Source organism: Anolis carolinensis, chromosome X (genome assembly GCF_035594765.1).
Source record: "Anolis carolinensis isolate JA03-04 chromosome X, rAnoCar3.1.pri, whole genome shotgun sequence".
NCBI classification, from domain to species: domain Eukaryota; kingdom Metazoa; phylum Chordata; class Lepidosauria; order Squamata; family Dactyloidae; genus Anolis; species Anolis carolinensis.
Window position 1 is genome coordinate 217,501 of NC_085847.1, and position 15,973 is coordinate 233,473.

Genomic DNA, 15,973 nt, shown 5'->3' on the forward strand with positions numbered 1-15,973 from the left:
GGGGACAACAGCTCTTCCTCATCCTCTGTAATCCGTAATTATTATTATTATTATTATAAGTATGACACAGCAAACAAGATAGATATGCTGGATTTCGTATCACAAAATCACAAGTCGAACACTTCCCAAGTGTCTAGGACTGTGTGATGTATTATTATTATTATTATTATTATTATTATTATTATTATTATTATTATTATTATTTTATTATGTCACAGCAAACAAGATAGACATGCTGGATTTCGTATCACAAAATCACAAGTCGAACACTTCCCAAGTGTCTAGGACTGTGTGATGTATTATTATTATTATTATTATTATTATTATTATTATTATTTTACTATGTCACAGCAAACAAGATAGACATGCTGGATTTCGTATCACAAAATCACAATTTGAACACTTCCCAAGTGTCTAGGACTGTGTGATGTATTATTATTATTATTATTATTATTATTATTATTATTATTATTATTATTTTATGACACAGCAAACAAGATAGATATGCTGGATTTCATATCACAAAATCACAAGTCGAACACTTCCCAAGTGTCTAGGACTGTGTGATGTATTTTCGGATGATGCTGCAGATCCCAGTAGGGTGGCCTTTTGCAGTTGGCAGATCGTGATTTTGTCAATGTCTATTGTTTCCAAATGCCGGCTGAGATCTTTTGGCACTGCACCCAGTGTGCCCATCACCACCGGGACCACCTGCACTGGTTTCTGCCAGAGTCTTTGCAGTTCAATCTTGAGGTCCTGATAGCAGCTGAGTTTTTCCTGTTGTTTTTCACCTGGGATGGCGACATCAATGATCCAAACCTTTTTCTTTTCCACAACTGTGATGTCTGGTGTGTTGTGTTCCAGAACTTTGTCAGTCTGGATTCGGAAGTCCCACAGTATCTTTGCGTGCTCATTTTCCAAGACTTTTGCAGGTTTGTGATCCCACCAGTTCTTTGCTGCTGGGAGGTGGGACTTGAGGCATAAGTTCCAATGAATCGTTTGGGCCACATAGTTGTGCCTCTGTTTGTAGTCTGTCTATGCAATTTTCTTACAGCAGCTGAGGATGTGATCCATGGTTTCGTCAGCTTCCTTGCACAGTCTGCATTTTGGGTCATCAGCTGATTTTTTGATCTTGGCCTGAATTGCCTTTGTCCTGATGTCTTGCTCCTGGGCTGCAAGGATCAGGCCTTCTGTCTCCTTCTTCAGGGTCCCATTCATGAGCCAGAGCCAGGTCTTCTCCTTATCAGCTTTTCCTTCCATTTTGTCAAGGAACTTTCCATGCAGTGTTTTGTTGTGCCAGCTGTCAGCTCTAGTTTGTAGTGCGGTTTTCTTGTACTGATTCTGCTCTAGTTTGTAGTGCGGTTTTCTTGTACTGATTCTGCTCTAGTTTGTAGTGCGGTTTTCTTGTACTGATTCTGCTCTAGTTTGTAGTGCGGTTTTCTTGTACTGGTTTTTTGTCTGCTGTGCTTTGAGGAGTTTCTGGTTTTTGACTTCAATCAAAGCAGGTTCTTCACTTTGCTTTCCATCTTCTGCCAGGGCATGTTCTTCTTCTTTGACTGCTTGTTTGACTTGTAAGAGTCCTCTGCCCCCTGATCTTCTAGGCAGATATAGCCAGTCAACATCACTGCGAGGGTGCAGTGAGTGATGAATGGTCATGAGCTTTCTTGTTTTTCTGTCCAAATTTTTATTATTATTATTATTATTATTATTATTATTATTATTTATTACATCTTGCCTGGAGAATGGTCAGGTGCTCAATCCAATATTCTGTTGACCACACCTTGAAGGGTGGTTTCCACCATTGCACACGCCGACTCTCTTGCTTGTCCCTTCTTGCAGTCCGACCTTTTCCAAGACGACTTGTACCCGGACACGGCTGGCCCGGAAGCAGCTCTGGAAGCTGAGGAATGGTTTGAGGGCAAGAACGCCAACCCCGTCCTCATTTCCCTGAAGCACGGCTACATCCCCGGCAAGAACCGGGACCTCAAGGTGGTCAAGAAGAACATCTTGGACAATAAGCCCGCCGCCAACAAGAAGAGCGATCTCATCAGCGCCCCAAAGAAAACGGATTCCTCGGTGAGTCAAAAGAAGCTTCTGTTGCAGTCTAGCACTGGAAATATTTATTTATTTGTTTGATTAATTATTAGCAACATTTATATCCCGCCCTTCCCACCCCGAAGGGGACTCAGGGCGGCTTACAAGTTATACAGGTTACAACCTATACAGCCCCAAAAACTCACTGGAATATGTCCATACAGCCCAAAAAATTCACAGTAACCCAAACAGCCAAAATAACTCACAGCAACCCATACAGCCCCCAAAACGCACAGGAACATGGCCATACAGTCTGAAAAACTGACAGGAACATGACCATACAGCCCAAAAAACTCAAAGCAACCCAAACAGCCCGAATAACTCACAGCAACCTATACAGCCCCAAAAATGCACAGGAAACCATACAGCTCGAAAAACTCACAGCAACCTATACAGCCCGAAAAACTCACGGGAACATGGCCAAACATCCTGAAAAACTCACAGGAAGATGTCCATACAGCCCAAAAAAATTCACAGCAACCCAAACAGCCTGAATAGCTCACAGCAACCTATACAGCCCTCAAAACGCACAGCAAACCATACAGCCCGAAAAACACACAGGAACAAGGCCATACAGCCCAAAAACTTCACAGCAACGCAAACAGCCCAAAAAACTCATGGGAACATGGCCATACATCCTGAAAAACTCACAGGAAGATGTCCATACAGGCCAAAAAAAATTCACAGCAATCTGTACAGCTCCAAAAACTCACAGCAACCCAAACAGCCTGACAAACTCACGGGAACAAGGCCATACAGCCCAAAAAACTCACAGCAACCCAAACAGCCTGACAAACTCACGGGAACAAGGCCATACAGCCCAAAAAACTCACAGCAACCCAAACAGTCCAAATAACTCACAGCAACCTATAAATCCCCAAAAACGCACAGCAAACCATACATCCTGAAAAACTCACGGGAACAAGGCCATACAGCCCAAAAAACTCACAGCAACCCAAACAGTCCAAATAACTCACAGCAACCTATACATCCCCAAAAACGCACAGCAAACCATACATCCTGAAAAACTCACGGGAATATGGCCATACAGCCCCAAAAACTCACAGCAAACCCATATAGCCCCTGTTTTAATGTTTGCATAGTGGTATATTTGAAATTGTGAGACGTAGAGCGGGGTATAAATAAATATAATAAGAATAATTCCCCGGACTGTCCGCTAACCCCGGCCCGGTTTCCTCTTGTGTTGCAGCCAAACGAGGCCAAATTGGACGAGATTTTGAAAGAGCTCAAGTCCCTGAAAGACACGATTGCCCAGCAGGACGAGCGGCTCTCCAGGCTGGAGGAGCAAGTGGCCAAGATGGCCGTCTGAGGGTCCTGGGGGAGCCACGCGAGGCGGGCGGCAGGACTCGAACCGGGGCCCAGGGCAGGGCCCGGCCTTTGGGAATCTCCTCCGAAAATCCAGACGATGCCGATCCCGTTTGCGCGAAACTCCGCCTGGCCCGCCGTGTCGACTCTCTTGCGGAGCCGTTGGACTTCGGACCACGATGAACACTTTGTTTTTGTTTTAACTCGAAAGTTGCCAAAATCCACTTTTTTTTCCTTTTTGTTTACCGTTTTGCAGTATTTTATATTGAAGCCGTGGCCTCGCCAACCGCTAGACCCCCTTGGCTCCCCAACCAGACCCTTCCCGCTTCTCACTCCCCGTTGGACACGTGTGGTTGTCCTGCGCTGCGTATCACAGCCTGCACTGCCATGATTCCAACTCTCTGTTGTGCTTTGCTTTCATTCCATCGTTTGGTCCGTTCCTCCTGCCGTTTTGAGAAGGTCCTCAAAACTGACTCGTCCCAGTCATTGACAATCATTTGGGGTTTCCTCTGAAGATGTTCTCCAAAACTTTAACCTTCTACAACCATCATTCAGGGACCTTCTCCAAAGCCCGAGCTTTTTGAAGCCAATATCTGAAGATGTTCTCCAAAGCCTTGACCTTCTAGCCATCATTTGGGGACCTTCTCCAAAGTCCTGGCTTTTTGAAGCCATCATCTGAAGATGTTCTCCAAAGTTAAATTTCTACAGCCATCATTCAAGGATCTTCTCTAAAGCTCTAGACTTTGGAGCTCATCCTCTGAAGACTTTCACAGGATGGCCTCTTGGAGAAGGTCTTTGAGAAGGTCCCCAAATGATAGCTGTAGAAAGTTAACTTTGGAGACCATCTTCAGATGATGGCTTCAAAAAGCTAGGGCTTTGGAGAAGTTCCCCAATTAATGGCTGTAGAAGATTAACTTCAAAGGATGGGCTCTGAAATCTAGGGCTTTGGAGAAGGCCTTCAAATGATGGCTTTAGAAGGTTAAGGCTTTGGAGAACGTCTTCAGATGATGGCTTCAAAAAAACTACGAATTTGAAGAATGTCCACAAACGATGGCCGTAGAAGGTTAAGGCTTTGGAGAACGTCTTCAGATGATATCCTCTGAAGGCTAGGAATATGGAGAACCTCTTCCGATGATGGCTTCAAAAAACTACGAATTTGGAGAAGGTCCACAAATGATGGCCGTAGAAGGTTAACTTGGTCTTCAGATGGTATCCTCTGAAGGCTAGGAATATGGAGAACGTCTTCAGATGATGGCTTCAAAAAACTACAAATTTGGAGAAGGTCCACAAATGATGGCCGTAGAAGGTTAACTTTGGAGACTGTCTTCAGATGATGGCTTCAAAAAACTACGAATTTGGAGAAGGTCCACAAATGATGGCTGTAGAAGGTTAACTTTGGAGACTGTCTTCAGATGATAGCCTCTGAAGTCTAGGACTTTAGAGAAGGTCCTCAACCAACGGCCTTCGATCGGGCCTCTTCAACCTGCAGGCCTTTGGGTGTTTTGAACTTCAGCTCCTAGACTTTCTGACCATTGGACAAGCTGGCTAGAGCTTCTGGGAGTTGGGAGGGCCATGGGTTGGAGAGGCCTGGACTGCAGTGGGGTCGAAATGGCAAATGCCCTCAACCACAGTGGAGTGTTGTCTCCCTCCATGGTTTTCCTTCTCAAGTCTTGGCGATGTTCCTCAACTCCAGGAAACCCGGTGTCCAGGACCGAAGCTGGGGAGCCTTGCCAGAAGTGGCCTTCTGAAGCAGAAGATCCTTCTGGGCAGTTGGTTGTCGCTTGGCTGGGATCCTTCTGGGCAGTTGGTTGTGCCAGGCTTGGTTTGGCAGGGAAGCGAAAGGATCTGGGAGGAGCAACTATCACCAAAGATGTCCCTCCCAAATGTCCGAGATGGGATTTAGAGTACGGTGCCCTTAAGGATGCCCAACAGGGACCAGTCCTCGAACTAGGGAGTATGTGTTGACATGTTTTGCTCAATAGCTGGAGCATTGACGGTGGTGTGGTGTTTCTTATAATTATGATTATGTCATGTTGAGAGCGTCATGGGATGATTCTGTGCCTAGGAGCAGAGCGGAGGTGGCACGGGAATGTGGGGAATCGTATGAAAAGGATAGATGCAGGTCGGGAAGGTGTGGGTGGGCGAGCAGGAATGTGCCCGGGATGGGCGAGTGATTTGGAACATGTGGCGAAGTCTGGGCAGGAAAAGGGAAGAAGAAACCGGGGATGCTCCTCCCTTATTGACTTGTACCAGAGCGAGTTTGCTCGCGTTGTCTCCATATTTCGGACACCCGTTCAGCCATTTGAGACCAAGTCTCGTCCGGAATCGGTGTCTCGCGAGGGAGGGATGCACTCTTATAGAGCGCCCGGAGGAGTCTGTTCGGAGATTGGCTTCTGATTTCAGAAATTAAAAGTCATGATTGGTTACAAAACAAAACCGTTCTGTGTCTTGTTTTCTCGTCCATTTTTTTCTCAGTCCGGCAAACTCCCGACGAGCACAGCGCCTCACACCCCTCTGGCTATGACCCGAGACTGATAAGATCTCGCCTTGCAATATCAATGCCAGCAGAGGCAAGGCCGTCGGGAGGGAAATCCTGGCTGGATCTACACTGGAATATATAGCAGATATTCTGGATTCAGAAATTGGATTACTGTATATACTCAAATCTAACACTTACGGTTTTTATTTATTTACAGTATTTATATTCCACTCTTCCCACCCCAAAAGGGACTCAGGGCGGATCACAGAACATACTTATACAGCAAACATTCAATGCTGATTATAATAATAAGACAGACAACAGATAAAGGTATATATAGGCTTTCTCGTCTTTCGGCATCTTGGGAGGCTGTGCTCAGTTCCGGCAAAAAGCTTACTTTGTTCGTAAGCTTCCTAAATACTTCTCACCTGCGGTTCCTATTTACCCACATTTGTTTCCGAACTGCTAGGTAGACAGAAGCTGGGCCAAAGATCAAGAGCTCACCCTGACCCGGGCTTCGAACTGTCATTTGTTTCCGAACTGCTAGGTAGGCAGAAGCTGGGCCAAAGATCAGGAGCTCACTCTGACCCGGGCTTTGAACTCTCAACCTTCCAGTTGGTAAGATTGGTGACTGACCTGCTGCTCAAATGCCTGTTTTTGGCTAAATCACCATGCCAAAATTAAGGTGTGCTTTGATGCTGCATTAGACTCGAGTCAATATAGGCATGTGGCAGTGCGGATGGGGCCTCCGATGTCCTGAGAAGCATGTTCCCAGACAGTCCTTCAGATTGTAAACAATGGGAGTCCCAGTGTGACGTCTCCAGAAGGCCATTGGGCGATTCGGCTTTCCAAATCCTTCTGGCCATTTCCCGGCTCTGAGAGGAAGCCCGGTCGAAGGGGTTGTGAAATGGAGTTTTGCAAGTCCGGCGAGGCTGACTTCCTGTCGAAAGCAGGGCGTTGATAGCAACCTTGGGGTAGTTGCCTAGCTGAGCATCCTTGAGATCTGGACCCCCGCTTTGTTTTAATAGAATCGATGGCCTCTAAAGGCCACCCAACCCTTTCTGCCGGGCGGGAAGACCCGATCCAGCTCCCCCGACAGATAATTTCAACCAACGTAAATGTGCCAGTCTTTCAGTGGGAAGTATTGGCCCACAAGGAGAGAGTCAAGTTAACTAGGATTGTTGTTATTGTTGGTCTTCAAGAAACAAGGGAAGGAGGGCCGGTGGGAATTGGAACAGGGGCTGCAATTGGCCCCTGGGCTGGACTTGGGACATAAGGGATCTGGGTCAGATATATACATGGTGGAAGGGGCCACGTTTCGCTATCCAAAGCACTTGTGACCGATGACTTCACCCAAACGGATCCAAAAAAAACAACAATGCATTGGGGTCTCTCAATCCCCCCACAGGAAAAAGGGTTGTCAATTTCTAGCCTAGCATCGAAAGCGGAGACTTTGGGGCTCCCACTCCCCGGATCCCCAAGCCGTTCCGGCTTGGGGATCCGGGGAGTAGGAGCCCCAAAGCCTCCGCTTTCCGCCCTTGGCCCCTCCCCCCCTCCCCCCCTCCCTCCCGGAGAGTCACCCACAAGTCTCTCACCACAAAAGGAAGCTGCATCATGCAAAGCCTGCCAGAGCACCGGCCGACCTTCTGCTTTTGTGCACTTTCCGACGCCTGCCGCCCGGTAAGTGCAGTCTCGAGTACTTTTGAGCCACTTTTGGTCCGGCCTCCGGCAACAGAACCGGACTCCCCTGCCCAACCCCAGACATGTTCCCCCCCATTCCCCCTCAAATAAGGTGGTCGTTCGAGGCCTTCCTGTTGGTGGAAGCAACACAGGAAGAACAGGCAATGTTAGTTCTCTAACAGTGGATCTCATCTTCTTTTAGGCTCCAACTAGATCTCAGGAACAGATCCCGTCTCCTTTTGGACTTCTGCTGGATCCTTATAATGGATCCCATCTCCTTTGGGTCTCCCACTAGGGCCCGATAGTGGAAACCATCTCCTTTTGGGCTTCCACTAGATCCCATAACAAATCCCATCTCCTTTTGGGCTTCTATTAGATCTCATAAGAGATCCCGTCTCCTTTTGAGCTCCCACTAGATCCTGGTAATGAAACCCACTAGATCCCGATAACAGATCCCGTCTCCTTTTGGGCTCCCACTAGGTCCCGGTAACTGATTCCATCTTATTTTGGGCTCCCACTAGGTCCCGATAATGGAACCCATCTCCTTTTGGGTTCCCACTAGATCCCATAACAGACCCCATCTCCTTTTGGGCTTCTAGATCCCATAAGAGATCCTTTTGAGCTCCCACTAGATCCCGGTAATGGAACCTCACTAGACCCCAGTAACAGATCCATCTCCTTTTAGGCTCCCACTAGGTCCCGATAATGGAACCCATCTCCTTTTGGGCTCCCACTAGATCTCATAACATATTCCATCTCCTTTTGGGCTTCTAGATCCCATAAGAGATCCTTTTGAGCTCCCACTAGATCCCGGTAATGGAACCTCACTAAACCCCAGTAACAGATCCATCTCCTTTTAGGCTCCCACTAGGTCCCAATAATGGAACCCATCTCCTTTTGGGCTCCCACTAGATCCCATAGTAGATCCCACCTTTTTGGGGCTTCCACTAGGTCCTGATAATGGCTTCCATCTCCTTTTGAGCTTCCACTAGATCCTGATAATGGAACCCCACTAGATCTCGACAACAGGTTCATCTCCTTTTGGGATTCTGCTAGATCCTCATAATGGATCGCTTCTCCTTTTGGGCTCCCACTAGGTCCCGGTAATTGATCTCATCTTATTTTAGGCTTCTGCTAGATCCCACTAGATGATCTCATCTCCTTTTGGGATTCTGCTAGATCCTGATAACAGATCCCATCTCATTTTGAGCTTCCACTAGGTCCCAATAACGGAACCCCATTAGATCCTGATAACAGATCCCATCTCCTTTTGGGCTTCCACTAGGTCCCAATAATGGAACCCCATTAGATCCCGATAACAGATCCCACCTCCTTTTGGAATTCTGCTAGGTCCTAATAATGGAACCCCATTAGATCCTGATAACAGATCCCATCTCCTTTTGGGCTCCCACTAGATCTTGATAACGTATCCCATCACCTTTTGGGCTTCCAGTAGATCCTGATAACATCAATCAGGGACCGACTATGGATGGAAACACTCCATACTCATCTCTCGGTCTCTTCTCCACGACCACGAATGGAGAGACCGATCACAGCACTGGGTCTCAGCCTTAGGAGAGGGATGGATCTCCTTTCTCATTCACTCTAAATCCCAAACCTAAGATCCAGAGCTCGAAACCATATCATTTGGGACAGGACCAGGGTTGTCCTGGAGGCCACGAAATCCTGAGCTGCTCCTGACAAGGAGGCCACGGCATGGACGTTGAAAGCGGGCACTCATGGGAGAATGTTGCTGTGGGAAAGTTAACGGTTTCCCCTTTCAGAACTAATCTCTCGTGCTTTCGGATTGAGTGCTGGAGATAATGCCTCCTTGGTTGGCTTTCCGCTCGCTCGGCGGTAGATTTGATCTACACAGGAAATGGGTGGGGAACGAAGCCCGGCTTGGGTTGAGTGCGAGGTCCAAGTTTGGAAGCAACCCTTGGTTTTGAAAGCTAATGTGATGGGTGTTGGACGGGGATGAGACACAAAACCCGTAGACCGATTGTAACATTTTCTGGTTTGCCTCTTCCAGGTGGAATGGCTCCGCTCTGGCTCTTGCTTTTGATCATCGCCGCGGCCGTTGGCCGGCTCCCGATCCAAGATGGCTTCTCCGTGAACATTTCGGAGGCTCTCCAAAGACAATGGGAGTGGACGGCGTCCGACGGCGGAATCCCGCAAGACGATTCCTTTTTGCTCCGGAGGAGGAGAGAGTCCAGACTTCGAAATGCTTCCAAAGCTCTGGACGGACCTCCCAAGAACGGCTTCAAAATGTCAACTCTAAAGAAGCCAACGCAAGAGCTTACCACCGTGACTCAGTCTCCGAGATCCAGTGTTGTCAAAAAAGCCAAGCTTCCCAAAGATGGGACCTATCGTGTGTCCAAAACGTCCTCGGAAAGGCCACCTACTACCAAGGGTGCCCTCACCACGACGGAGCATTGGTCGTGGCTTCACGACGACTTATCGTCGGCCCCGGCGGAGACGTTGGGAACGGAGAGCTTCACGAAACCCAGTACTCTCAGGCCTGTCCTCAAAGCCAAAGGAAGGCTCACGACAACCATCGATGGGCTATCGACCAAGCCCGCTGGGATAACGGGGATCCAAAACCCGGCGAGACCCCGATCCAAAAACGGGCCGTCCCCGTACCACACGACAACTATGCCATTGAAGATGTTGATGGACGACGACGACACCTCCGCCGTAACAACGAGACCGAGCCTCGACCTGGTTCGGACCAGATTTGGAGACAAGAAGAAACAAATTATCACCACTTCCGCCGTAACAACGAGACCGAGCCTCGGACCGATTCGGACCGGATTTGGAGACAAGAAGAAACAAGGTATCACCACTTCCGCCGTAACAACGAGACCGAGCCTCGGACCGATTCGGACCGGATTTGGAGACAAGAAGAAACAAGGTATCACCACTTCCACCGTAACAACGAGACCGAGCCTCGGACCGATTCGGACCGGATTTGGAGACAAGAGGAAACAAAGTGTAACCACCTCTGCCGTAACAACGAGACCGAGCCTCGGACCAATTCGGACTGGATTTGGAGCAAAGGGAAAACAAGGTATCACCATCTCCGCCGTAACAACAAGACCGAGCCTCGGACCGATTCGGACCAGATTTGGAGCCACCACGTCCCCCGTTCCTGCCAGCAACGCCAGCATAGTGCGCAAGTGTCTCTTGGCCATCTCCCTGCTTGCACTAGTGGCCAGCATCTTCATCGTCACGGCGGCGGTGTTGGCGTGTCTTCTTTGGCGCCAGAAGCAGGCCTACCGCCTAAACCGGCACAACCAGACCGAGATGGTGTGCATCTCCTCGTTGCTGGCCGCCGAGGAGGCCGAGGAGGGCCGGGCGAAGCGCCCGCGGGTGGAACGGGTGCGGATGCTGCGGGAGAACGGCACTGAGGCCGAGTCGGACAACCTCACGCTCAACAGCTTCCTCCCGGATCATTAACAAAGCCGCCGAAGCCCTTTCCGCTCCGAGGACTGCGTGGCCTTCCCCGTGGTCAGTGACTACTGTATATAAGCCGACCCGAATATAAGCCAAGGCACCTAATTTTGCCACAAAAAACTGGGATAACTTATTGACTCGAGTATAAGCCGAGGGTGGGAAATGCAGCTGTTACGGGTCAATTTCAAAACAAAAATAGATACCAATAAAATTTCATTAATCGAGGCATTTTTGAATATTTACCGTATTTCAAAGCAATAAACTAGCTCTATAAGTGGAAAAGTAGGGGCAACAAAAACGATATGGTCTCAACAATAACCTAATAATAATAATAATAATAATAATAATAATAATAATAATAATAAAACTTCATTCGGATCCCACCCTATCTCCCCATGGGACTCAGGCTGGCTTCCAACATAGTAACAGGCAAATATTAAATGCTTATATAAACAATGCAGAGCTAGATATAGATCTATAATTATAGATACTAATTTCACATATGCATTTCCCCCTGAAACGTTTGCAAATCCCTTCTGTGTGTGTGTGCATTTCCCTTACAATATTTGCAAGCCCTATATATATCTATCTATCTAGACATGTCTATATATATTTGTGTGTTCATTTCCCCCCTGTAATATTTGCAAGCCCTATATATAGGTAGGTAAGAATATATTCATATCTATCCAGACATCTCTCTTTATATAGATAATTATATCTATATAAAATTTGCAGAGACTTGCAAACATATGAGGGTAAATTCATATGTAAAAATAATGTGTATGTATGGCTACAGATACACAGGTACATGGATCTATATGTATAAAGGATTTGCAAAGACCTGCAAACATATGAGGGCAAATTCGTATATAAAATTAATGTATATGTATGGCTACAGATACACAGGTACATGGATCTATATGTATAAAGGATTTGCAAAGACCTGCAAACATATGAGGGCAAATTCGTATATAAAATTAATGTATATGTATGGCTACAGATACACAGGTACATGGATCTATATGTATAAAGGATTTGCAAAGACCTGCAAACATATGAGGGCAAATTCGTATATAAAATTAATGTATATGTATGGCTACAGATACACAGGTACATGGATCTATATGTATAAAGGATTTGCAAAGACCTGCAAACATATGAGGGCAAATTCGTATATAAAATTAATGTATAGATACAGATACACAGGTACATGGATCTATATGTATAAAGGATTTGCAAAGACCTGCAAACATATGAGGGCAAATTCGTATATAAAATTAATGTATAGATACAGATACACAGGTACATGGATCTATATGTATAAAGGATTTGCAAAGACCTGCAAACATATGAGGGCAAATTCGTATATAAAATTAATGTATAGATACAGATACACAGGTACATGGATCTATATGTATAAAGGATTTGCAAAGACCTGCAAACATATGAGGACAAATTCATATATAAAAATAATATGTATGTATGGCTACAGATACACAGGTACATGGATCTATATGTATAAAGGATTTGCAAAGACCTGCAAACATATGAGGGCAAATTCGTATATAAAATTAATGTATAGATACAGATACACAGGTACATGGATCTATATGTATAAAGGATTTGCAAAGACCTGCGAACATATGAGGGCAAATTCGTATATAAAATTAATGTATAGATACAGATACACAGGTACATGGATCTATATGTATAAAGGATTTGCAAAGACCTGCGAACATATGAGGACAAATTCGTATATAAAATTAATGTATAGATACAGATACACAGGTACATGGATCTATCTGTATAAAGGACTTAAAGAGCCATTGTCTCTGATCATGTCAACACCTTGAATTTTACTAAAGGTTCAACAGTTAATTATTGTCACTGTTATATTGTATATAACCCACAACACTGTTTTCCAATATTTGACTCCATAAAGCTTTTCTAAATAAATCCAAGCATAAGACAAGGCACAAAAAACCAGGAGTGTTTTTCCTTCTTGTGTCCACAGGGTGGCGCCCTCTACTTGCAAATGGAGAGTGGTTGCAATCAAATAAATCCTGTGTGATGTTCCTTATGGCCACTGGGTGGCGCCTTCAGACTACAAATCAGGCCTGAAAGTCTGAAATCTTGCCTAGAGAGCTATTCCATTTGTGGCCACTGGGTGGCGCCTTCAGACTACAAATCAGGCCTGAAAGTCTGAAATCTTGCCTAGAGAGCTATTCCATTTGTGGCCACTGGGTGGCGCCTTCAGACTGCAAATCAGGCCTGAAAGTCTGAAATCTTGCCTAGAGAGCTATTCCATTTGTGGCCACTGGGTGGCGCCTTCAGACTACAAATCAGGCCTGAAAGTCTGAAATCTTGCCTAGAGAGCTATTCCATTTGTGGCCACTGGGTGGCGCCTTCAGACTACAAATCAGGCCTGAAAGTCTGAAATCTTGCCTAGAGAGCTATTCCATTTGTGGCCACTGGGTGGCGCCTTCAGACTGCAAATCAGGCCTGAAAGTCTGAAATCTTGCCTAGAGAGCTATTCCATTTGTGGCCACTGGGTGGCGCCTTCAGACTACAAATCAGGCCTGAAAGTCTGAAATCTTGCCTAGAGAGCTATTCCATTTGTGGCCACTGGGTGGCGCCTTCAGACTGCAAATCAGGCCTGAAAGTCTGAAATCTTGCCTAGAGAGCTATTCCATTTGTGGCCACTGGGTGGCGCCTTCAGACTACAAATCAGGCCTGAAAGTCTGAAATCTTGCCTAGAGAGCTATTCCATTTGTGGCCACTGGGTGGCGCCTTCAGACTACAAATCAGGCCTGAAAGTCTGAAATCTTGCCTAGAGAGCTATTCCATTTGTGGCCACTGGGTGGCGCCTTCAGACTACAAATCAGGCCTGAAAGTCTGAAATCTTGCCTAGAGAGCTATTCCATTTGTGGCCACTGGGTGGCGCCTTCAGACTACAAATCAGGCCTGAAAGTCTGAAATCTTGCCTAGAGAGCTATTCCATTTGTGGCCACTGGGTGGCGCCTTCAGACTGCAAATCAGGCCTGAAAGTCTGAAATCTTGCCTAGAGAGCTATTCCATTTGTGGCCACTGGGTGGCGCCTTCAGACTACAAATCAGGCCTGAAAGTCTGAAATCTTGCCTAGAGAGCTATTCCATTTGTGGCCACTGGGTGGCGCCTTCAGACTACAAATCAGGCCTGAAAGTCTGAAATCTTGCCTAGAGAGCTATTCCATTTGTGGCCACTGGGTGGCGCCTTCAGACTACAAATCAGGCCTGAAAGTCTGAAATCTTGCCTAGAGAGCTATTCCATGTGTGGCCACTGGGTGGCGCCTTCAGACTACAAATCAGGCCTGAAAGTCTGAAATCTTGTCTAGAGAGCTATTCCATGTGTGGCCACTGGGTGGCGCCTTCAGACTACAAATCAGGCCTGAAAGTCTGAAATCTTGCCTGGAGAGTTATTCCATGTGTGGCCACTGGGTGGCGCCTTCAGACTACAAATCAGGCCTGAAAGTCTGAAATCTTGCCTGGAGAGTTATTCCATTTGTGGCCACTGGGTGGCGCCTTCAGACTACAAATCAGGCCTGAAAGTCTGAAATCTTGCCTGGAGAGTTATTCCATTTGTGGCCACTGGGTGGCGCCTTCAGACTACAAATCAGGCCTGAAAGTCTGAAATCTTGCCTGGAGAGTTATTCCATGTGTGGCCACTGGGTGGCGCCTTCAGACTACAAATCAGGCCTGAAAGTCTGAAATCTTGCCTGGAGAGTTATTCCATTTGTGGCCACTGGGTGGCGCCTTCAGACTACAAATCAGGCCTGAAAGTCTGAAATCTTGCCTGGAGAGTTATTCCATTTGTGGCCACTGGGTGGCGCCTTCAGACTACAAATCAGGCCTGAAAGTCTGAAATCTTGCCTGGAGAGCTATTCCATTTGTGGCCACTGGGTGGCGCCTTCAGACTACAAATCAGGCCTGAAAGTCTGAAATCTTGCCTGGAGAGCTATTCCATTTGTGGCCACTGGGTGGCGCCTTCAGACTGCAAATCAGGCCTGAAAGTCTGAAATCTTGCCTGGAGAGTTATTCCATTTGTGGCCACTGGGTGGCGCCTTCAGACTACAAATCAGGCCTGAAAGTCTGAAATCTTGCCTGGAGAGTTATTCCATTTGTGGCCACTGGGTGGCGCCTTCAGACTACAAATCAGGCCTGAAAGTCTGAAATCTTGCCTGGAGAGCTATTCCATTTGTGGCCACTGGGTGGCGCCTTCAGACTGCAAATCAGGCCTGAAAGTCTGAAATCTTGCCTGGAGAGCTATTCCATTTGTGGCCACTGGGTGGCGCCTTCAGACTGCAAATTGTATCTAAAGGTCTGAAATCTTACCTAGGGTGCTATTCCCCTTGTGGCCACCGGAGGGCGCCTTCATGCTCAAGATATAGGCAGCAAAAGGCTTTGGCAGGGCCGCAAGGATGTGGGGATGATGGGAGATATAGTCCACGGTTTGATAGCCAGGAAGCCCAATTTAATTTATTATTGTTGTTGTTGTGAATACTATTATTAATATTAATATTAATGTTATTAATAATATTTGCCTACCAGATGGCGCCCTCGGACTGCAAATAATATTAATATTATTATGAATAATATTAATACTATTGCAAAGGTAGAAGATTTTGCAGTTTAATAATAATAATAATAATGACTTCAATATGTTATTACCCAATGCAGGCAATCAAGGGACTGCAACTCCCATCATCCCCAGACACAAGCATTAGTTCGCAAGGGGCCACCCCCTCAAAGGGATTGTAACTCCCATCATCCATACCCAATGCAGGCAATCAAGGGACTGCAACTCCCATCATCCTCATCCACAAGCATTAGTTCGCAAGGGGCCACCCCCTCAAAGGGATTGTAACTCCCATCATCCATACCCAATGCAGGCAATCAAGGG

The 15,973-nt window shown here is 46.6% G+C and overlaps 2 protein-coding genes across 3 annotated transcripts in view; both read left to right on the forward strand.

Annotated features, from left to right (window-relative positions):
• The window catches only part of coro1c (coronin 1C), a 47,330-nt gene extending 41,474 nt beyond the window's left edge, over nt 1-5,856 (forward strand). For both annotated transcript variants that reach the window (XM_062958402.1, XM_062958403.1), the window contains exons 10-11: nt 1,840-2,076; nt 3,305-5,856. In XM_062958402.1, the coding sequence (XP_062814472.1) occupies nt 1,840-2,076; nt 3,305-3,424 (357 nt within the window). In that variant the 3' untranslated portion in view covers nt 3,425-5,856. The remainder of the gene's footprint in view (nt 1-1,839; nt 2,077-3,304) is intronic.
• A 1,644-nt stretch (nt 5,857-7,500) lies between these two features.
• On the forward strand, nt 7,501-13,008 carry selplg (selectin P ligand). The gene is made up of 2 exons (XM_008123458.3): nt 7,501-7,579; nt 9,612-13,008. The coding sequence occupies exon 2, from the start codon at nt 9,617-9,619 to the stop codon at nt 11,036-11,038; it is 1,422 nt and encodes a 473-aa protein (XP_008121665.1). The 5' UTR covers nt 7,501-7,579; nt 9,612-9,616; the 3' UTR covers nt 11,039-13,008.
• Nucleotides 13,009-15,973: the final 2,965 nt, after the last annotated feature.

Coding starts and splice junctions, on each gene's coding strand:
- selplg (XM_008123458.3), top strand. CDS start 9,617: ATGGCTCCGCTCTGGCTCTTGCTTTTGATCATCGCCGCGGCCGTTGGC.